Source organism: Rhinolophus sinicus, linkage group LG01, assembly GCF_036562045.2.
Source record: "Rhinolophus sinicus isolate RSC01 linkage group LG01, ASM3656204v1, whole genome shotgun sequence".
NCBI lineage: Eukaryota > Metazoa > Chordata > Mammalia > Chiroptera > Rhinolophidae > Rhinolophus > Rhinolophus sinicus.
This window is the reverse complement of record NC_133751.1, coordinates 86,029,133-86,054,216: the sequence shown is the minus strand read 5'-3', so window position 1 is coordinate 86,054,216 and position 25,084 is coordinate 86,029,133. Positions and strand designations below refer to the sequence as shown.

The 25,084-nt window shown below is 36.1% G+C and overlaps 1 protein-coding gene across 2 annotated transcripts in view; it reads left to right on the top strand.

Moving 5' to 3' along the window:
- Nucleotides 1-24,510, top strand: part of HTR1F (5-hydroxytryptamine receptor 1F) — a 120,150-nt gene extending 95,640 nt beyond the window's left edge. For both annotated transcript variants that reach the window (XM_074333290.1, XM_019745427.2), the window contains exon 2: nt 22,560-24,510. In XM_074333290.1, the coding sequence (XP_074189391.1) occupies nt 22,560-23,703 (1,144 nt within the window). In that variant the 3' untranslated portion in view covers nt 23,704-24,510. The remainder of the gene's footprint in view (nt 1-22,559) is intronic.
- The last annotated feature ends 574 nt before the right edge of the window (nt 24,511-25,084 follow it).

Sequence of the window (25,084 nt, the reverse complement as noted above, 5' to 3'; positions counted from 1 at the left end):
TGCAGTAGAGATGGGCATTTAGCCCAGAATAAATAGCCCACTGAAGTAGGACTATTTTTCTGAGTCCCCAAATGATATAAATGATGTTGGATCTGCCGGCAGTTTCTGGGTGTGGGCCGGGATCGTGTCTCGTGAAGCCAAAGAATGGACACACGGACCAGGGAGAGGCAAAAAGTTGTAAAGGAAGATAGTTTATTAGAGGCAGGAGAAGAGGTTGCAGCTCCCAAGTGGGAGAGTGTCCCGAATGGGGCAAAAGTTCTTACTTTTGTACCTTCCCCTGCCTGCTTGGGGAAGGGGGCTGGAGGCTTCTAATGGGATTCATCTATCAGGTTTGTCCTGTTTGCCCGTCCTGAAGGGATTAACGAAATAACCCATTCTTATCTATCAGAGCTGCTCTTTTGTCCGGCCAGAAGGGATTTGAAATTATTTCTTAAACTCAAGGCGTATTCTCATGTCCTTGTCCTGGAGTGAAGGAGACGTTCCAGGACCTGGAGTTTCAGGCTATGGCTGTTTTCTTGTTTATTCCACCAGGGACCACCTTGTCTACCTAGCAATCGTACAAACTAACCTGTGTCACCACTTTCAATTGACCACCCCTCCCCACAGAGGCACTCATGAACAGCTTTAGTGGTCCACGTCCAAGGAATACAGCTTGAGAAACACTGCTGAATTACAGTATTGATGACAAGTCAAAAGCCAGACAACTAATTTTAATTTGCCCCTCCTTATCATTGGATGAGAGCTCATCCCCAGCCAACTCTGATCAGGAGAGGAAGCCTAAAAGTTGTGTGTGGGGAGGGTGGGGGTGGGGGGTTAAAGCAAATTCTGAGATGAAATGTTAAACTGGAGATTTAGAGTTGCGTTGAAAGTGTCATCAGGATTGTGGCCACTTGTGCTGTTGATTTATTTTTTATAACGGTAATGTGTTATGTGTAAACATAGTATCTAGTATCTCACCCAGCAAGACAATTTCACTGTATAGAAAAATTATATAACAAAATTTATATAACTGTTTTCTCATTTTGTAATCTAAAATATGGCAAATAAAGGAGGTAATATAAAAGAGAGGAGACAGGCTCTAAAAAGGAATGCAATGTTTACACAAATCCTACCAAATATGGTAAAATGTGTTAGGATTTCCAGATAAAATACAGGACACCAAGTTAAATTTGAATTTCAGAAAAATAACAAATATGTTTTTCATCATTGTATTCTAGACATACTAAAAAATTATTCATTGTTTATCTGAAATTCAAATTTAACTGGGCATTCTATTTTTTTATTTGCTAAATCTGGCAATGTAAATGTGCAAAACATCTAAATTGCATCAAAATAACAGAATACAAGCAATGAAAATAGGTAATTTTTAAGTTTTTAGATATTGACATGTCACAATTAAACATAAAGAGAAAAAGGCAATTCAGTTTCTTGCAAATAGATGATAAAAATTAGAATCCGTCTAGGAATTCAGAATTGCTGCTTTGCCAACTGAGAACAGCAATACTTAAGAAGAAAAGTGGAAAACTAATAAGCAAATCTTAATTACATTTTGCAGAAAAACTGCTTTGGGAAATGGAGATTGATAGTGTGAGAAATAGCTACAAAGGCTATTTTAAACTGCAATTAGAAAAAAACATACACCTATAAACAGCTTTTACTTAAATACCAGTAAATATATATTTCCTTCAGCATAAAACTAAAGATAAGCCCAGAAAGAAATTCAGATGCAAAAAGAAAACATGAAGTTCATTATATTTAAGTCAACATATGAGAACTGCACTGTCAGAGTTGTTTCTAAAAATTAAAAAGGAAACTAAATGTATATGTTATGAATTGATTTATTACATAATAGTTTTTTTTTTCCTTTATATCTAAATTATCAAGACATGAAGTAAGCAGACATTCTTTTGAAAACTAAGGAATGTCAATTTCCTTGATGGGCATTTTATTTCACCATTTGTACTCATCAGCTTTATATTAACAGAATTTCTATAGTAGCTATCCAATGGTGCAAAAAAAACAAATGCAGAATACAAGTGACAATTTGCTTTGTCCTTGTTTGGAAAGCTCATTTAAAAATAATTGAAATTAAATTGTTTCCACATAGCTCTTAAGCAAATACAGACCACCCACACCCCAGCCTCCTCCCAAATATTCTCTTTTCAATCCTACAATTTAACCTAATGATCCCTATGTACAATAAATATCTCTTTAATAACACCAAAAATTGTTCTGTTTTTTTAAATTTCTTCATAAAGAAATAGATCAATAGATCAAATAATTGCGTGTGATTTCATCTATTTCAGTAGTTCAAAGTTAATTAAAATACATATTTGATGGTAATGATATTTTACTAAATTTTTCAATACATAGAAAATTAGCAGTCTCAAGGTTAGTGGCACAGTTAACCTTTCTAACCAAATAATGTACCAAATGTAAATTATTGGACTTTTTATTCATCAAAACATCCTTATTTTCTTGCCTTGCTTTTCAGAATTGATTATTTAATGAAAAGCCAAATTTACTCTGAGAACATTTTAATTCGATTTAAACATTTGGAACATGTGTATAAAACTAACATATAGTGGTTTCTCAATAAAGACTGCTTTGGGACAATAATCAGAAACAGTTGTAGTATTTCTGAAAAAGTATTGCATTGTGCGGGGGAGGGGGAGAAACTCCTGCCACAACTATCTCTAAAAATACTCTTTAAAATATATAACAATATTAGGCAGGATGGAGGCGCTGTTGTCTCCCTAATTGCCTAAACGTGAAGAATTTAAGAAACCCAGAGTTGCCCTCAATAAATCTTATTTATCCCTAAAGTGATGCCCAAAGAGAAAAAAATCGATAAGCCATTTGCTGTGTGTTATGTACACTTCACAGTGACACTAAACTATTGACTTTCTCCTGCAAGTTTGCAAACCCCAGATTCTGTGCTTTTTGAATTAGTGTCACCTCAAAGTGTTACCTGTAACATTGGGTCTTGTAGTTCAGAACGAAGAATTTTTTGACTCCTCAAACTCCATGGATTTGAAAGGATTTGAGAAAAGAATCTATGCTTAGACACCAGGGCCAGAGATTTTAACTTTCTCTAAGTTCATGGTAAATGTTATCCGAAACTATCTAATAATAAGTTACTTTGTCTTTCAGACTGAGTTGTAAACTCTTTGAAAGCAAGGTCTATAACTGTTCTCAGTTTTCATAGCCCCAGAGCACCAGACTTGGTACTTGGTAGAGGCTCGTTAAAAGGGGAGAGATTAATACTAAGGAATCAAATGCATTTTTCTTCTGTTAGCACCATGACCTTTCTTTAGTTTAGGACAGTTTTCTGGGTTTTCCTTTCCCTCCTTGCAGCAGGACCCAGGAACTCAAACCAGTTTCTTTTTTCCCAACACCCACACAAACCCCTTAAGGTTCCTGTTCCCTAAAATTGATTACACAGGACACAATTATCACAGTTCTCTACTTATTTTCTTCTCCTACTTAAAGATTTAGATTAACTCTTCTCAAAGAAGCAAGATGGGGGAAGAAAGGGCAGCCAAAAAGGCTAGCACTATAAAAAGCAGTTTATTAGAGTAATTTCCTCTGGGACTGCCTTGATATAGTCCTACAAATACAAAGTGACCTAGAGAGAAAGACTTAACCACATTTCAGAGATTGGGGCAACATCTATACCAGCTGCAAAAAATATCATAGACATAAGGTTCTCATTTGCTTTGGTTTTCTTCTTGCCTTGGAAGAATGCCAAGGTATTCAACCTCTTTCAAGGATCTTCTAATTGCAAGTATTAGAATGCTATAAAACTGTCCACAAGTATTAGAGTATAAAAATGCAATATAGCCTTTACCCTTACTCTGAATCCTCTCATCTTCAACTGAGAATACGTTCAGCCAAAATAACTCACTTCTAAGGCTCTGATGTCATTTGTTTACCCTGACCATAACCATAGCAATAAAAATGATCACCATGGAGTAATTAATAATTTAAATCTACTTAATATTTAGATTTTGTTGACTTAGTTTGGGGTAATCACCCTTCTCTGAAATTCCTTTTGCCATCCATCCCTTCCTTCTTGCCATTGATCTTGACTCCACTCTGCTGGCAATGTTTACTCTAAAACCAATTCAGACTTTCTCCTCAGAATATCAATGAGACAGGGAGATACTGAATCAATTAACTGCTGGATGAAGCAGGCAACTGAATGGAAAGGTTTTACAGCACTGGAGCCAGGACTTCATGTTGGGTGACATGCAAGCAGGGAAAGTTAGTAAAGAAAAGAGTAAAGACAAATGAAGATGAAAGAGACCACTCAAATCTGGAAGGTAAGACGATCCCCCTTTCTATTTCCCTTTACCATCCCCTGAGTGGCCCAGCTATATTTTATTTCCTGACCTAGTGTGATATTAAGTCACTTGTTCTAATGACTCCCTCTTCTTGAGCTGGCTTGGATGGATTTCTTTTTTATGAATAGTCATGCCCTTCATAAGCCCTAATTAATTCAATCAAATATGTATTAATTCAATTAATTATGCAAATTTGCGGAAACTCTGAATCAGTAACATATGTTTCTACATGTATGCAAATAATATGCTACACTATGTGGTCTTGAAAAAGATGCTACAAAAGCTCTTTAATACTTTTTTTTTGCAGTATTCACTTACTTTTTCATATATATTACAAAAGTAAACTTCAGTCCAAAGGAGGTAACTAATGTCAAATTATGAAATAGAAGAATAGAAATTACAAGATTGAACTGGACTATACAAAACCAAGGCAAGGTATAGAAGAGGATTCCATTCCATTCTGGATCTTCCATAGAGACAAAAAAACATACTGAAGACATGTTATGTTCTTAACGGTAAAGCCAATAGACATATGCCAACGATGCTAGGTCACAATTACTTCTTTAGTAGAATAACTGGCAACATACCCTATGAGTAGTAAGTCCTACAAGGCCAAACGTTTTGAGGATACTAAGCAAGCACAGAGTTAACACAAATGCCAACTATTTCACCGAGAACACACTCATCTTAGATGGCTGTGTAATACAACATTTAGCCAGGAGAGAACAATGCAAGGAATATCCAGGTGCCCATGAATTGTTCTGCAAGTCAAGAACCAAAGCTTATTGACTAAGGCTCTCCCTACCCAGGTTAAAGCCACACCAGCTGTAACTGCTACCACTTTCCTCTTCTCTGTATCTCAGATGACCTTTTGAATTCTCTACTAAAATGTCCTGTGGGGACTTCATATTATGTCCTCCTCTTTTGCAGTAGGACAGCAAGAAATCTATCAGAACTGTTGCATAATCAACTTCTGAATCACTCTTTCTCCCACTTTTGTGAGCTTTTTCTATCCAAAGAACATTGATGGCTAAATATGGTATTTTATTTCTATTGCATGTTAAACTTCAACTTTGATAGAAAAATAATGGTCTGTCACATGGACATCTTTTGCATTGTAATTTCTTTTCATCATTTTGTGACAATTGACATCTGACAGAAAATGGTAAATAAGTTAAATTTTAAGTTGATGACTCAACCTAAATGACAAAAAAAAAATCTTTCTTGATCTAAGATTTAAAATAGATATTTGTTAATTAATTAGATTATTTTACATGCTTTTTAAAACAAAAGATAACTCTGCTTCGATAGGGCTTAGAAAAATCTTTCAAATACATTAACTCATATACTCTTAATTATTCTGCTTGCTGAACTTACAAATGCGGTTTGCTTCCAGAATTATTTACATGATTCACTGACTTTGTAAACTATTACAGTACAGATCATTAAAATATTAAAATATTAAGCTAAATCTATCCCAGTAGTAATAAAATTTAAATAGAAATGGGCTAAACGACATTCATTTAACTTTTATTTTTAGTAGTCATTTTATGGTTTCTAAATCCTTTTTGAGCAAAAAGATCAATACTTCAATAATCAGGTGTGCTGGAAATAAGTGTCTATCTAAGAAATAAACAGAAATTTTAGATACATTTCATTTCCTCAGTATTATTATAGACATCTACCACAATAGAATACCATCATCATACAAGTAAATTTCGTTTGAGAAAAGCTATTATACTTTAGATGTGTAAAAATATGGATATATGCAAACTAAGCAATGACAGATGTGGGCAGAGTCTGGGAGACAAGTCTGAGCGGGCTCCAATATCAACACCAAGCCTTTCAGACAATGTGGAGACACCAGAAATGAGAGAAAAAGTTCCCCTTCGACGTTACACAACCACATCTTTCCCTGTGCTACCAGCTCTTTTCATCCTCCATTCAGCTCTACTTTAGAAGTCAAGAAACAGTCTGCATTTTCAAATCGTGACTCATACCCTCTGACACCCTCCCCCACTGCCACAGTCGATTAGTTCTCTGCTCCCACAGAACTTCTTACACTTTGCTCTTAAATAACACTTATCATACAACATGAAAATTTGTTTCCTTTCTTGTCATTCTCATACTCTAACTGAAAGTTTCTTAAAAGAAGGGACTAATTTTTTTTTTTTAATCAAAATTGTGTTACCAGCATAGGAACCTGGCATCTAAGAAACGTACAATAAAACGTTTGTGAAGGTATTTATTGAAAGCTTCCATACTAGGTATTGTTCCTGGCACTGAGGTTACAGTATTGAACCCAAAAGTCTAGATCTTTGCTTTCATGAATCTTACATCCTAGTGAGAGAAGCAGATAATACCCAGGTAAAAACAAAAACAAAAACAAAAAAAGGTAAGAATTTCAGATACTGATAAGAACTCTGAAGAAAAAGAAGATAATATGATAGTGTCTGAAACTTGAATAAAGAGCCATTTCTCTAGGAAAGAACATTCAAAGCAGGGGGAAGAGCAAGTCCAAAGGCCATAATTTAGGAGGGAGTTTGACTTTATCAAGTAACAGACTAAGAAGGCCCATGTGGCTGCACGTGGAGAGCAGCCTTCAGAGACGGTGGGCTGTGCAACAGAAAACCATGGGCTAAGGGAAAATTTGTGTGACCAATGGGAGAAGAGCTCTGCCTTGAAATTCTCACTTACCTAATTAAATTCACCCATTTTTCAGGACACTACCTCCTCCACTTGTACCTAAACTTACTTCCCAGTTGGTATCATTATCATTTGACTGTAGCTATTTTTCTGCTCACATCCTCACCTCCCTTGCTGCCTGGTACTTATCCCACAAAAGACACATAATCCAACCATGTTCATTTTCCACTCTTATAACAGGACTCCTAATCATTTCTAGTAAAGACCGATGCCCACACAGCTTTAAACAACACACAGAAGTCTTTTTTTCTGCCTGTGACTACCTCCCTTCCTACTCTACAGCAACTGTGGCAAACTTTCATCTTATCCTTCTTCATCCTTGCCTCCTCCCCCTCAACAGATGACACAGTCTTCTATTCAAAGAGAAAACGAGAGTCTATGACACATGAAAACTCCAAGTTCCTGCCATTTTCCATCCCACCAATTCCTACATGCTCACATATTTACTAGCAGCTACAAACCTATTTCCTTCACTTAGCTCCTTTCTCCTACTCTCAAATAAGGCCATATAGACCAAATACTTAAGAAAGTGTTTGACACAAACGAATAGGCTCAATAAATTTGGTTGGTTGGTTCGTTGGCTTTAATTTTATTGTTTTTTAAAAATAGGTAACAAATGTATAATGAGTTTACAATTGTAGAGTCTGTTTCCAAACCACACATTTCTATTCCTTGGACACAACCACAATTACCATTTTCTTGTGTATCTTCCCAGAGATAGTCTATATACAAATAAGCAAGGGTATTCATAAATATTCTTTATGTTACATGAATAATAACATACTATACATACTTCCTGCATTCTGATTTTTTACTTTAAAATATGTTTTGGAAGTGTTTTCATATCAGAATATAAAGAGCTTCCTTATTCATTATAAGTTTATATGATCATTTATTTATCTGTATCTATTGATGCGCATATTTACATGGAAATAGATTTATAGGATAAATCAGAAATACAAAGATTGTATCAAAGATTATTGCCATACTGTCTCCATGGGGTTGTACCAATGTATGTCAGCGATGTGTGAAAGGACATGCTTCCCTCACTCTCTGGAGTCCAGGCTCCACTGTACCATACTGTCTCTTAGCTTCCCTCACTCTCTGGTTTTCAATCATTCCTTCACTCATCAGATATTTTTTGAGTGACTTTTATGAGCTAAATGTTGTCCTTGGTCCAGGGATTAAAGTCTCTGCTCTTATATAGATTATATTCTAAGGAGGAAAAACATAACCAACAAATCAACAGATGAATGTTAAACTTATCATTTAACTTTATGCTTTGCCTGAGAGCTTTAGCATCCTTGCTGCATAAATATACCTAATTATCTTTGTGTTTAAAAATAAATCAAAGAGCTCAACTTAGAGTTTCCATCTACTTTTTGCATTTTTAAAAGTTTTTATATTTTAAGATTTTTATAAGTAACCAAATCTCTTAAATGAATACTTCACATTGACTTTCTCAATTTTTCCACCATCCATTCATTCTTCAGTGCACTGTCTCCAGCAACCCCTGGTGATTTTATAGATGCATATGGTTTCAACTAATAATGGATGGCTTATAAATTATATTTCCAATCTAAATCTGCCAATTCCATATGGGCTGTCTCACTATGTTTGAAAGTCTTACTTCCACCATGACCTTATCCTTTTCTGTCCCCCCACAAATCTCTTTTTGCTGTGTTCCCTGTCATGTGTCTAACATTATCATCCAACTGGTTGCCCATCCAGGAACACAGCAGTCACCTTAGGCTCCTCCTTCTTCCTCAAGCTTCACTTCCTCCCAAATCACATTAACTGTGAAATCCTGCCATACACTAAAAAGGTGTTTAAACTCTTTTCTCTTATCCCCCCCCCCCCGTTTCATCTCTTGGCTGGAGACTCACTGTCTCTCACCTAAGCTACTTAATAATCTCCTATCATGGCCTCTAATCTTTACCTATTCTGCTTCATATTAGCTAATACCACTCCATGGCCTCCAGGGCTGTGGTATTTGAAACTTCTTACTTCCTGTCAAATTATTCATCCTCAACTGTCATAACCATTCAAATTAGTCTGCTACCATACTTTTTGTGATATTGTACATTTGCATATTCTGTTTTCTTTCCCTAAAAGCCTTCTCTGCAGCCTACTCCCTCCAACCATCTGTAGATCCAGTAAACGCATTCTTCAAATCTTAGTTTGTTTAAACTCCAGTGTAAGTTCTTTTCTGGTTTTCTTAGGCAGAACTGCTGCACACTCCTGAGAATAATCATGGCTTCTTATGTGTTAATTATATTTTTATAATATTTTTATAATTATATAATTTTTATGCATTTACTAAAGCATGTATCACATAGCCCATTTCAGATTACAAGTACTGGCTTCATTCTCTGGCTTCACATGTTGGCAAAGGCATTTCAAGAGATCCAAGCTTAAATAATCACAGCTATATGCCCAGTGGAAAAATTAAGATTAAAATTCCCTTTCTGGAAACTCCCACAAAATTACTAGGATGCACTACCAAACTATTCATTTTAGTTACAATTATTGCCAGGGAGTGACAGTTTTTATTTTCAGTAAGAGTCCCAACAGGAAATAGATGGCACTCTCAAATTAGGCTAATTCAAACAGAATTTATTTAGTTACAAAGGGATGTGGTGTAGATAGAAGAACCATAACAGCGACTGCTAGGGACAATGGACAGGGATGAACCTAAATGTCAGACTCCCAGGTGACCTGGACCCAGAGACAAGCCTCAGTGACAACAATGTTACCATACCAATGTTACTTGGCATGCCAAACAGCTGTAGAGCATCAGACAGTAATTGCTCCCACCCGTGCTCCCAGCTCGGTCTGCTCAGCAGCCAACCAGGGAAACCAGCTGCCACATAGAAACCACATCCAGGCCCTACTACTTACCTCGGTGGCACCAACGGTCAACACCTTTGCAGAACTTGAAGCCTCAAAAAGTAGAGACAATTTCTTAATAGCAATGATATTGTTCATCACACTGAATCCTTCCTCAACTTCTGATGAACTAACAGCAATTATATTCTAAATCCTGTCTAAGATTTTTTTCATATTCAATATTTCTATTATCAATTCTCAGTAAAATAAGAGGAGAATTTTTCAATGGTTGTCTTATTGACTTTAACTAACGAGCTTTATTTTAGAATGTATATTATTAGATATACTTCTCACTATAATTTTTAATATTTTATTTGCCAACTTACATAGAAGCATTTCAATATTTTTAATATTGAATATCCAATAAATATGTCTGTTGACATCATTATTATTATAAGAAAGAAAAGGTTTAGATGCCTGGAATTTTTTTAAATGACCACTATGAAGCATTTATCTCATCATAGAGCAATAATTTGTATAACCCAATAATGAGCTCTTTGAGAAATTGTGCTATGGCATTCATTTTTATACCCAGAGTGCCAATTACAATGCTGAAATTAAGTAAATATTTGTTGAATAGGTGTATACCCCCTTGCTCCAACTACTGATAAACTATATACTCCTTTATGACATGGGCTGTATCGTCTATCTATATGCATCACATACAGAACATAACACAATGCATTGCTTAATAAATATTGATTGATTGATGCTCAAAATTTAGGCAACAAATCAAGAGGCTCAACCATTGAGTTCTCTGATATTTTGTCATTCTGTTCAGATGACAGTTTAGATTTCTTCTATGCTAAGTCATAAATAGGTAATATATAAATAATTATCATTTAACCATGTCATTTCTGACATATTAACACACTATATTTTTATAATATTCTCTAAAATATGTGACTTTACTCGCATCAATTCCTAGTACATTTACTAAAATATTTTTAATCTAGAGATAATAATAGTCACTACTGTAGTAGTAATTCAAGTAAAAGAATGGTAGAAGTAATTGAAGTTACTGAATGAGAACTTGTTTTCTACATTATTAAAAGCTAGCCCAAAAATCTTGGAGAAGAGAATAACTATTCTGTAGGAATTTCAATCAGATGAAAAAAAAAAAAAATAAGTTAAGTCAATGTACATGAAGAGGAGTTCTCCTTTCTTGTCATTCAAATATAAACAGATTTCTCATATTTAGCTTGGGGCTGAATCTCAAAATGTTACTATGTTATCCATACACAGTGCTTCAATTTGTATCTTAGCATTCTAGGACAATTTGCTGTGTAAAATAAAGACAAACAAGGTAATTCTATACCATTAAGTAAAGCCAACCAAATACAATAAAATAGAAAGATTTAAAATCATGGCTACTTAATACCTTATATTTATATGAAACCAGTATATATTTAGGCTAAACATCTTAGTCAAGCAGTGCCTGTCTTATCCAAGTTTAAAGTTAAGATTTCCTTCACATTTTAGTTAGTAGCCTTGGTTAACCTGCTAAATGGAAGACCAGATTGCACTTAAGCAGAGCTCCAAAACATATGCCTTGTTGTTCAGTGCTGAATATTCTACAATATCCTTAACTGGAGATGAAAAATCAACTACCCGATTTCATCTGTTACTAGATTTCTGCTTTATATACCAGCTCTATCAACCCAGTGGTGCTAAATAAATGTCAATATTAAGTTGATCAGCTACTACTTACTAAAACTACCAGATGTAAATATGTACTTTATAAAGCTTAAGTAAAGAGGGCCAAAAGAGAGAAAGGGATTAAAGGTGCAAGACAAGGAAGAGAAATGCTTCCAATTTAAAATATTGGCAAAAGAAAGTAGAATAAAATAGAAAAGCATACATCATGATTAGTGAAATACCTTACATTCCATTAGTTACATTTGCATAAAATATAAGTAACAGTCTAATGCCTTTCAAGTGCTGGTTTAAAAAGAAAAGGAGGAAAAAAAATTTTCCTCCTTTTCTTTTTAAACCAGCACTTGAAAGGCATTAGACTGTTACATATATATATATATATATTTTTTTTTTTTCAAAGGGGGAATTGTTGTGTTTGAAATTGCTTAAACCTTGCTAGCTTAGCATGGTTAACTAGATATTATGCACCAAAAAGATTAAAGTTATTAAATCAAATACCATCACTAAAATTGGATTATTTTAACCTCACAACAGCTTTTATTGAATTTTAACACATCCTCAGCATATGATTTATTTTTCCAAATAATTTACCAGAATATTTTTATTCATATTGAGATAAACTTAGCTATTGTCTCCCCACGTAAGGATATAGACTTTGTCCAATCTAATATTTTATTCTAGATTAATAATTAAAAAATTAAATACCTAGATTAAGATATTTATCAGACTGTTAATAACTAATTTCAGAAAGAAATTTTTATTCTGGTCAAGATGGTGAATTAGGTAAATGCTATGCTGACCTTCTCTCAGGACCACATCAAAATTACAACTGAACTATAAAACAATCATCATTGAGAATCACTTAAAATTTTGCTGAACTGAAGTCCTAAAACTAAGGACATACAGAAGAAGCCACCTCGAGACTGGTAGGAGGGTAGAGATGCAGAACAGGATGGTCCCATACCTACTACATGGAAGCATTAAAAATTGGAAGGGATATACAGCTTCAGAGGTACCCCTGGAGGAGCGAGAGGTCCCAGCACCACCCCAGCCCAGGGTTCCAGTGCCAGGGAGAGAAGTCCACATAATTTCTGGCTGTGAAAACCAAAGGAGGTTATGACTGAGTTAGACGAGGACGGCTGGAGTCCCAGGCGCTCTTCTTAAAGGGATCGCACATGAACTTACCCACTGACGGAATCACTGGCTCTGAGTTCCAGTACTGGGGCTGCACCTGGAAAGGCAGCTTTCCAGGACCTACAGGAAGGAACTGAGTTGTCTTGCTTTAGGACGGGGGCTGAAAAACAGCTTTCTCCTGGATGGAGGAGCTGGCAGTGGTCATTGTCTCTTTGTTGAGCCCTTCCTCTCTCCAGCATGCAGACGCAGATTGCTGCCATATCTGAGTTTCCCCCATTCATTAGCCATGCCCTGGTGATTCAAGACACTGCCCCATCCAGCTTTTGGGCATACCCAAGCTGCTTGCAGTGGCTTTTCTGTACAAACCACCTGCCTTAGCTCATGCTGCAGACTTTCCTAGGGTCTCTCAAAGGTTCATGGAACCCAGACAAACAACATCTGGCTTGAGCATGTCCCGTACCTCGAACTGAGCATCCCTAAGCCTGGTACTAGCGGCCGGTGGCCTTGATTCGAAGCTTGGCCTCTCAAAGCACTTTCCAAGCATGGCATGGGAGGCAGCCATCTGTGGATTTCTTCATGGCTCCTGCTGGTGGCCCTGGGTGGAGCACAAGCCGTGGCTGAAGTTGACCTGCAGCAGGGCCCCTCCCTGGTGGCCCTGGGTCTGGCGCCCCGAGCAGCCAGCTTTGAAACAGACTGGAGCTTCACCTAACCACTTCCAAGAATGATATACTCAAGGGGCAGATGGGGCAGGCAACCAGAGCCCTGCTGAGGCAGATCCTGCTCTGTAGGGTCAACCCCTGCACCACAACTTTTCCACTGTAGTCAAGGCCAGTCCTCACAAAGCCTGAGAGTTAATTCCTCCCACTGATGTGCAAATAGCAACCAAGGCTCAACTACAAGAGGAGGGTACACACAACAACAAAAGGGACACACTTGGAGTGTGTGGCTCAAGTGGCCAGGAAGTATGCACCACTGAGCCCCACAGCACACCTACTACATAAGGCCACTCTACTACCATGTTTCCCTGAAAATAAGACCTAACCGGAAAATAAGCCCTAGCATGATTTTTCAGGATGACATCTCCTGAACATAAGCCCTAATGTGTCTTTTGGAGCAAAATTAATATAAAACCCAGTCTTATTTTTGGGGAAACACAGTAAGACTGGCAGATATAACAGCCTACCTAATACATAGAAACAAACACAGGGAGGCAGCCAAAATGTGGAGACAAAGAAGCATGACCCAAATAAAAGAACAGAAGAAAGTTCCAGAAAAAGAACTAAACAAAATAGAGACAAGTAATCTACCAGATGCAGAGTTCCAAACACTGGTTATAAGGATGCTCAATGATCAGGGAGAACTTCAACAAAGGGATAGGAAACATAAAAATGGAGATAGAAAACATAATTAAGAACCAGTCAGAAACAAAGAATACAATTACATAAATGAAGAATATATTACAGGGAATCGACAGCAGATTAGATGAAGCAGAGGATAGAATCAGTGATTTAGAAGATAAGGTAGCAGAAAACACCCAATCAGAACAGCCAATAGAAAAAACCCCAAAAATTAAGGAGAGTTTAAGGGGCCTCTGGGACAACCTCCAGTGTACCAACATTGGCATTATAGGGGTAGCAGAAGGAGAAGAGAGAGTGCAAGGAATTGAAAACCTATTTGAAGAAATAATGCCAGAAAACTTCCCTAACCTGGTGAAGGAAATTGACCTACAAGACCAGGAAGTGCAGAGTTCCAAACAAGATGAACTGAAACAGGCCCACACCAAGACACATCATAATTAAAATGCCAAAGTTTAAAGACAAAGAGAGAATCTTAAAAGCAGCAGATAATGAAGTTGAGTCTTTGGTAGTTGAAATGACTTTCCTGAGCTCACACTAGTCAGTGGGGAAACAGGCTTCAATTGAAGTTCTGTTTAAGTCTAGCACGTGAGAGTTTCACACAATGCTTGACAGTCTCTTAATAAAACTGACATCTCAGGAATGAACATCAGTGCTTACTGCCTTCACAACCCCACTCCTCCTATATCCCCCATCCCTCCTCTGCCCACACACACTCAGCTTCCTCGCTCTTCAGGTGTCAGCCAGTCAAACAAAGGAAATAGTATAGCATACTGAGTTTGTGCGTGTATATTTGCTTTCTTTTCCATAACAGGTGCTTCTATAGCTAGTTTCACAGTGTTCACTGAATATAGTGAAATTTTCCCTAAGATTTTTATTGTTGTGATTTAATTATTCTCCATTTGTAGCAGGCTACTACACAGGCGTCTCTTGAAAACAATAACCAGAATCAAGCAAAATGTGAATATGTAAATGTCATTAAAATGCTCTCTTCTTTCTAAATATTTTTATGATTTGGTTAAAGGTAGTTAATGCTTTAATGGTGGAAGCTGCTTCCATTAATGGTTTTAATACAAATTTTGCTTAATGTTTTTAAGATTTGGTTATAGCTGCTTTGTTATTAATTTCCAATAACCACTTAGCAGTGTTATCTCCTTCTTTCAGTCCATGACTGATGAGAGTAACAGAGTCAGGCAAACTATTCCTGGAATAAAGGGATTTAATGAAGATATTAGAGTAGACATTAATGTTAGCAAAGCTAGGGGGGAAAGGTCAGGAAAGTCAAAATTTAATTCAATCCAGTTGCTGCCTAAAGTTAAAGAAGTAGACACTGAAGCACCTCAGCCTAAAGCCTCAAAGTAGGAGGTTCTCAAAGGCTTGCTTGAAAACTATTTTATTTCTCAAAAATACTTGAGACATTTCCCAACAACTGTTTTCAAGAGCATGCAGAAGTTCCTGTCAATGTCTGCCCATGAGTCTGACTGCAATCACATTCAGAATTATCAACTCTCCTCTTCTGGCTCCCAAACCTTGTGGGAATTCCTCTCATCAAAACCAGACTTTTTAGAGAATGGGATTCTGGGAAATGTAGTTCTCTACATCTCCTTTACATTGCAGGGACTGGGAGCTCAGAATGAGGCCGAAGTGACAACAAACAATCCAGCAAGTCCACCCTTGTCAACTTAGCATCAATACACATGACATTGGCTTTGGGACCAGCTGGAACGGAGAGATTGAACAAACAGTGAGGAGACTATTAGTGAACAAACTTTTAGTGCTGGCTGGAAAGACAGTGATGAAACTACTTTGGAGACTAGAAAGAGGACAACCCATGTTTTGTAGTAGCAAAATAATTTGTAAGAGTGTCATCTCCAGTAACTTAAAAGATAAAATCTGTTTGATGAACTTGTAGATCTGGCCAAGAGTATTTCCAGGGAGAATGTTTAAAGCTTCAACTGACAGTTTTTTACCTGTGTATAATAAGGTATGGAAAGGGAAGAATTAAAGTTTGCAAGCAAAATTTACAAAAACTGTATAAAAGCCAGGGCTTGCTAGATAGGAAAACAAAGTTATTTCTCATCACTAATCTATCCAGATGGCCAAAGATTCTCAGTGTAAACATGGCCTTAGGGCAAAGAACAACTCAAGGACATGACTGTACAACTGTTTATTAAAACTTCAAAAGGTTTAAGAGAGGGCCTAGTAGAGCCTCTAAGCTAGATAAAAGGGCTTCTAAGAATCTTAGGGGTGCGACCCACAGCCCTAATGTTCTATACAACGTAGAGAGAAATCTGTCTTGAAAAATTATAAATGTGGCATTCTAGGGCATGTTGTAACTTCCAATCACATTCACAGGAAAACATAACGTTTTTAAGAGAATTGCACTAACTTGGATCAAAGGGGAAAGAGACAGTTCAATATGAAATGATTGTCTACAGGCAGAGAGCAGGCTGAGAAGTCTGCTTAGCTATAAATACAGATTGTTTCTCATAGACAAGACAGGACCTCTCTGAGAGCAGAGTCAAGAGCCCAGAGAGAGGATTCAAGAGCCACAGAGTACAGTGGATTAGGCAACCAAATTAGGGAGCGGAAGTGGGCCTGTGAAGGTGCGTCTCTATCCTCAGAGTAGAGCACGCTAACATTGTCTGGGTGCATTTCAGGTCAGTGGCCACTATGTGACTCCTTTTCCCTCATCTTTTTGAAAGCGGAGGTCTACTGCAAGTATCCTGTCCCAGACTCATCATTATATATTGGGGACTGGGGAGCAGATAACTCGTCTTTTTAGTTCACAAGTCTCTGAATCAAGAGGCTCTGCAGCTGCAAGGAGACTCTTCTGCTTCTTGACCTCATGCAAAACATAAGATTATGGACTTGGACACTGGGGCCCTGACTGGATAAGTTTTGGGCAACCAGGAGAGAGGGCGAATATATTTTGAGTAGGAGAGAAATGGGAATTATTGGAGCCAGTGGACAAACCAATGGAATGATAATCTATAGGGTGAGAATGAGACGAGGTCAACATCTGGGAATCAGAGGTACATCACCTGAATTGGATCTGGGTGAAGCTGGAACAAGATGTGAAGGGAAAGACTGGGTTTCCAAAGCCAAAAGGGTAGGTGAATTGACAAGTCTCAGCAGGTTATATCAAGAACCAGAATTCAAGAGACTTAGAGATCCAATCTAGCAGGCAGTGATAAAGACACCAGAAAAGAAAACTTATACATATACATGAAAAATGTATGCAATGATCTATGGACTTCAGAAATGCCATAAAGCTTTTGTGAAAACCCACATTGCCCTCTGTAAGCAAGTCTTCACTGGTCTGAAGGAGTTAGAGCAATTCTTAACATTTTCATACCCTAGCCCTGGAATCACTCCTTAAATTTGAAACTGCAGCCCCAGGCTCTGAACATAAGTGCAATCTCTCCGTTTTTCATCCTTACTCGTTACCTGAGCCTACATTACACATGCTACCTAACCTCATCAAGACCTCAAATTACAAAACCCTGGCCTGTTTCCTCATTGAATTGCCCTTTCTGGTCTGCTCTTTTCTGAAACTAACATTGATCCAGCATCGCCACCAATACTGTCCCTTGGCCTTGGACCCCAGTCTGCATCCCAGTTACTGATCCAATGCTGAATCAATTCAATTATCTTTTTCTCTAGAACATAATTTCTAATTTTGGAGCACTGATGGAGGATAACAAAAACCTAGACCAGTTTTATGCCAATGACTTTCTAAAGGTTCTAATTTCAGCGACATCCTCAAGAATGCTCTGTAATCTTTTTGCTTATGCCTGCTCCCTGGAGCAGCAGCACCACTCTCTTCAAGCTGTGTCATTCTACCTACATACCTCACTTGGCCAAAGCACAGAGCTTATCCTTCCACTTGCCTTCTTAAACAGTTTGAAGACTTCTGATTGCCTATAAAATAAAATCCAGCATCTATATCATAGCATGCCAGCTCCTTCATTGTTTTCCTAGCTAATTTTCATCCCTCACCTCCAACCTTGGTGTTAAAGTGTCTTTGCAGTATTCACATCAGACTATTTACTTCACACGTCTGATTGCATCCTGCCTTTTCATAACTCTGCTGCTGCTCGTACTTTTCCCTCTACCTGGAAAGGCTTTCACTGTTTCATCATGGTATGATTAATTCTCCCTCACCAGTATTTCTAGGACACTTTATATATACCTCTATAATGCCCTTATTGCATTGTACGATTATATTATAAGTATGTGTTTGTTTAGCTGTTTCATCAACATACTAGTTTCTTAAAGACTAGAACAATGTGTTATTTTACTGTTTTCCTTTATTCAGGGGTAGGTTTGTTTGCTTGTTTGTTTGTTTTGGTATCTCTTACACCTAGGAGAATAATCAGCACATAAATAGCATTCAATAAATAGTCCTTAAATAAATAAATGGGAGCAAAGAAATACAAGATCAGAGGGAAGTCTCAGAATTGGAAAGGCAGTAAAATAAAACTTGAAAAACACTGTGAACACATCCCTACTATTACAATTTATCCATTTAGACCTGCTCCCTCTCTTAAACATTCCCAGAAAGAAATAAGCAGTTTATTCTAGTGGATATTTGCCTCCACTTGAACATACTTCTTACTCTGTAACATAATCTTTATTTTACAGAAAAAGTAGTTACTTTATAGACCTCAATACTAGAAGAGAATTATTAAGTAAAGTAACAAATTTCTCACAGAGAGTGAAATAGTGATTAAGGGAATGGCTTTGTTCCACCCATCAGTTGTTACGTTGTTATTGTAGAAAAGTTCATTAAATCTGCACGCCTCAGTTTTCTTATCTATGAAATGGGAGATAGTAACTGTACCTACCTCATAGATTAGCACTGATGATTATTAAATGAGTTAGCGTATGTAAAGAAGTTAGCCTAGTCCCTGGAGAAGTAAACACTCAGAAAAGATAAGTATTATTATTATAATTGGAGCAGCCAACTTGTAGGTTCTCATAAGGTGTTCATAGAATTGAATTTTACTTTCTCGCCTTTTTGCAATGTTGTTATAAAACTGTGTGTAGGAGCCCCCCACCCCAGGTAATTTATGATATAAAGCAAATTAAACTATGCCCTTATCAGCTTATAGTTTAACCTGAATAGGAACAATGTAATTTGATATCAAGATAAACACCTGAATATAAATCAACATTAGATTGTTTTTTAAAAACTCTGTATAAATAGAAAAGTAAAATGCATCATGTAGCTAGATCAATAAATTGGCAAATATTCATGTTGAGTAAATCCTGGGTAGTTTTTCTCTCTTAGTTATTATCAAGAAGGTTACATATAATTGATGGGACTACAGCTCTACTTAAAGAGTAATCCTGACTATTACCCAGTGAAGACATTCCAAATACAGAATGCAACCTATATTCTAAGAGTAGGAGGCTATATATGACATAGCTTATGTCCAGTAACCCAGAAGTGGTCCCTACCACCATGAAGACTCTCAGTGAGAACTTTAGATATAAAGGAATATGAAAGAATCTGACTAAAGGTTATGTTTGGATTAATGATAGTAGCTGATTTATTGAAATTCTAATTGTAAGTAGCAAAGAAAATAAGATAAAAGGACAAAGAAACCCAATTGTGATTGGCTGGCTGTATTTGTTTTCCTATTTTCTTTGTTTTCTATAAACACAACTATCAAAAGATTAATTAGATTTCTAAGTTTAATAATGGGAATATTTCTTGTAATAGAATTTATATGACACATTTTGATTTTGTTTCCTTAGTAGTATCATTTTATTGAGTTTAATTTAAATGCTACAGTGTGATGCTTCGAGAAATCAATGGAATTATCAAATAATTCACCTTCTAATTTTAAGCTGGTCCATTTTCCTACAGAATTACTTTTTTACTATGGAAATACACATAACTATTTCCAACCAGTTTCTCTTGTTTAATATTTTATTCAAAATGTAATTTAAGGTTTATCGCTTGAAGAGGCTCTTGTGCCAAGGCTGTTTATCAGGCAAATTAAAATGGAAAGTTATTTTTGCTTATAGCATGGAAAATGTCAGCACTTTTAAATCACTTCTCATGACGCTAATTAAACACTATTGCAAAGGAATTAACCAATTAAAATATTTAGATGTTTGTTGAATATATAGTGCAAATTATATGATATGAGAATGGGGGGATAATTGGAAGGAAGGTAGAAATTAATCTACCATGTTTCTGACATGTTTAAATGGCTTTGGAGCAAGCATCTCACCTTTGACTATTGACCCTCCCCCAAAGCACAGAGATGTTTCCAGGGAAAATAACTAAAGACGGTGAGGTCCACGACATTGAAAGCACATATCCAGGAATGTCATGACAGTCCTGTTAGTATTGATGAGCACACCACTATGTCTCAAGCCCCATGATCCAATAGTGATATAGGAATTGTGGTCTCCTGGCATAACTCTCATAACGGGCTGAAAAGAGTGGGTGTTAAGAGGCCTAGAGCAGGAGGTCCAAGAGCTGTACTACAGCAGCAATGAAAGTAGGGAAACATCAGAACAAAAGCTAGAGTAAGATCATTTATTTGAGCAACTCCAAGAAATAAGTTAGGAATGTGAGAAAGAGAGATACGAGAAAGTTGTACAGCAGAAATATCAGAGCGTCTCTCAACAGAGAGGAACTAGTAGATGCTCTAGCAGTGAAAGGATCAGACAAACAGCTGAGGAACAACCATGTTGATTACACCCCCAGAAACCTGACTTCCTGGACCAACAGCATCAGCATCACTCGGGATCTTGTTCGAAATGTGTATCTGAGGGCCCTGCCCCAGGTTTACTGAATCTGGAACTCCAGAGGGTGAGACCTAGTAATCTGGGTTTTACCAAGCCCTCCTGGTGATTCTGAGGCAAAGTAAATTCCAGCACCACTGGTTTAGAATTGTTAAGGAGATTTTAGCCTCCTTTCTTTATCTGGAGTTGTCGTACTGGCCCTTTACAAATAGTAAGTGTTAATATAAATAATGTAAATATGCAACTCCTTTTTAATTACACATAGGAGAAATACTAATTTTCTATGTAGCAAATATTCAAATTTCTTCTGCCACTTAATTTGCTTAGGAGCAACACATCAGCCCCTGACTTCAATGAATATGAGAAAATAAAGAAATTTAGTACTAGTATCCCAAACACAAGTAGAATGTTAAATATGCTGTACTCTTGTTTTATAATACACACACACACACACACACACACACACACACACACACACTTCATAGGAAACATGTGAAATAAAAATATGAAGTATTTTAAATTATTGTTCTATGAGTTCCAACAAATGAAACATAACCATTTAAAGTAAAAAATTATTTAAGGAATGTGGAGGTAAAATAATAGTTATAACTAGTAATAAAGTTTCAGGTTTCCATTCTCTCTCTGTCTCTTCCTGAGGTATAGGGAATTGCAAAAGAATGACTAAAGAAACAGAGAAAGGTTGATGCAAAAAAATAAATAAATAAAACTATCTTATAAAAACAATTACTTATATTATCTTATAAACAATTTGATTATACTCTGATTGGTCTTATTTGACTTGTAATTAAGTAATAGCATGGACTGAAGCAAAAATTATGTCATGTTTGGAAGGTCTTCTTTCAAAAGTAAAGTTACATAGTCATTACCATGGTGACTTGTAAAGAAGAAGAATTTCCATTTCAGGGTGTATGCTATTATGAGCTCTCCCTCCTGGCAAATTCACCTTGTTAAGTGGGTCATTTTGTCGTATGTGTTATTGCAATAATGGGCAGGGTTGTCCAGTTACTTGACTCCAACTAATTCTATTTCATTTTAAACCAAATTAACTACTTATATCCACAAAGACTACTAAACACTCTGATAGATTCCTAATTTCATAAACTAATCATGGAATGCTAGCGATACACTAAAAACGTTTTATTTTTTATTTTCCTTTTTATAACCTTTATATCCTGACATAAAATGCATTAAAAGTTCCTTTACTCTCCACAAACCTGATGATAATGTTCTCAATGTAACTTTGAATTAAGAACAAAATTGTTCATGATATTTAATACTGCCTTTAAAATATTTTCTTGCATTATATAATGCACAAATAAATATTAATAGCATGTGCTTTTAAACTTTTTCTGCTGCAGACACAGAAAAACATAGGATTAATACAGTTTTTTAACGCAATTCTATAATGTAGAGATTTTACTGAGTAATAGTTTCGTTTACTCATCAAAATGATTTTACTTGAGCTGTATTTTAAGAAATGTTTTGAAAGTTATTATTTGTTACTGTTCTCATTGGTTTCTTAAATTAAATGAAAAGAAAAAGAAAATGAAATCTAAATTCATTTTTTCAATCCATCGAATATTCTGGGGAAACATACACATATATATTTCTTTTAAATTATTCTGAAAGGAAGAGAAAAATCTTTGAAGCATTCTCTGAACTGTTTTTTCCTTCTTTATTATAGGTATTCATCTTTCAACTATATTAATCTTTTAAAACAAATAAAAATGGATTTCTTAAACTCATCTGATCAAAATTGGACCTCAGAAGAACTGTTAAACAGAATGCCATCCAAAATTGTGGTGTCCCTCACTCTTTCTGGGCTGGCGCTGATGACAACAACCATCAACTCCCTTGTGATTGCTGCAATTATCGTGACCCGAAAGCTGCACCATCCAGCCAACTATTTAATTTGCTCCCTTGCAGTCACAGATTTTCTTGTAGCTGTCTTAGTGATGCCTTTCAGCATTGTGTATATTGTGAGAGAGAAATGGATTATGGGGCAAGTGGTCTGTGACATTTGGCTAAGCGTTGACATCACATGCTGCACATGCTCCATCTTGCATCTCTCTGCTATAGCTTTGGATCGGTATCGGGCCATCACAGATGCTGTAGAGTATGCAAGGAAAAGGACTCCCAAGCATGCTGGCATCATGATTGCAGTAGTTTGGATTATATCTATTCTTATCTCTATGCCTCCTCTATTCTGGAGGCACCAAGGAATTAGCCGAGATGATGAGTGCATCATCAAACACGACCACATTGTTTCTACTATTTACTCAACATTTGGAGCTTTCTACATCCCATTGACATTGATTTTGATCCTCTACTATAAAATATACAGAGCAGCAAAGACGTTATACCACAAGAGACAAGCAAGTAGGATTGCCAAGGAGGAGCTGAATGGTCAAGTCCTTTTAGAGAGTGGTGAGAAAAGCACCAGACTGGTCTCCACACCCTACACGCTAGAAAAGTCTTTATCTGACCCATCAACAGACTTTGATAAAATTCACAGCACAGTGAAAAGTCCCAGGTCTGAATTCAAGCATGAAAAATCGTGGAGAAGGCAAAAGATCTCAGGCACCAGAGAACGCAAAGCAGCCACTACCCTGGGATTAATCTTGGGTGCATTTGTAATATGTTGGCTTCCTTTTTTTGTCAAAGAATTGGTTGTTAATGTCTGTGCAAAGTGTGAAATTTCTGAAGAAATGTCAAATTTTTTGACATGGCTTGGATATCTCAATTCCCTTATAAATCCACTGATTTATACAATCTTTAATGAAGATTTCAAAAAAGCATTCCAAAAACTTGTGCGATGTCAACGTTAGTTTAAAGAAGGTTCATTATTAAAATATTGGGATTGTTTTGAGGTGAAGTAACTAAATGAATGCTAAATAATAAAACATTTAAACTTTTAAAAGAAAATAAATTGAAAGTGCCAAAACAATAAAAATGTAATTTATATTTTAATAGCAACATGAATATAAAATTTATTGATTTAAAGACATTTGTTTTGTCTATCATTCTAAAGTACTCAATATTAGAAAATAATTTATTGTTTATAAACAATATTTTGCCTATGCAATGTTCCTAGAAGGCTAACTGGAAATATATATGTGTGTGTGTATATATATATATATATATATATATATATATATATATATATAATTAATAAAAGTGGTTTTCCAGGCTTATGTCTTACAAAATTCTGGAAGTGCTCAATTAACAACATACCTCCATCCATAATTTCTATAGAATCCTATTGTTTTATTATATAATTCTATTACTTTATAAAAAAGATATACTTCACCACAAAGCACACATTTCTCCTAACTAACCATTTTTGTCCCTTCTATATCTTACTCTGGGCAAAAGGGGATAGGAGAAGGAGTTAATAAGAACGCTCACTTAGTATGACTGGAGGAAACGTAAAAGTCAGAGATTGATATTGTTTTTGCATTTAGAGAGTAAAGAGTAATCATAAAGTGAGTTAGGCATTGCAAAATAATTTTAGATACTAAACTTGTGCACAGTTTTTTTTTATTAATATGAACTCCTAGAAGAATATTTGCTTAACCATATATTATCAACTCTTGAAATCAAAGCGTTACCCTAGTAGCAGTAACTCAAGGTGACGGGGGGAGGGTCGGGAGGGAAGTGTTATACTTGCCCCATGTTTATTTAGGAATCAAATTTAAGGCACTAAGTACTCTAAGCTACTCATCATAGTTACTATACTCCTAGTGTCTTTTAAGAACATACACTACCTTTCATTTCTGTTCATATTAATAAACTTAGTTGCTAACTAAAATGTCTATGGTACTTTGTACTTCAGCAGCTCCATACCTTGGATTTAAACATTATTTCCCTTTTATTAGAGAGCATGTGATAGAAACTCTTAGAACTTTCCACTGACTTCAAGAAAAATTCTAATTTTCCAATTGGTATAAATAAAAAAAGGCAAAAACTCATTATTACAAACTATAAACATGTATATGTATATATATATATACAAGTATATATAAAATGATGATTATATATGTATATACCTCCCAATTAGTCATTCCACTAGTTCAGTGAGCCAAAGCAATCCTATAAGTTTCTCTTTCATATTTATATAGGGACTTGAAAACAATAGAATCATGTTTCTGGGAAGATCACAAACCACTTTTTCACCTATCATCAGCCAAGATCATCTGAAAAACAATA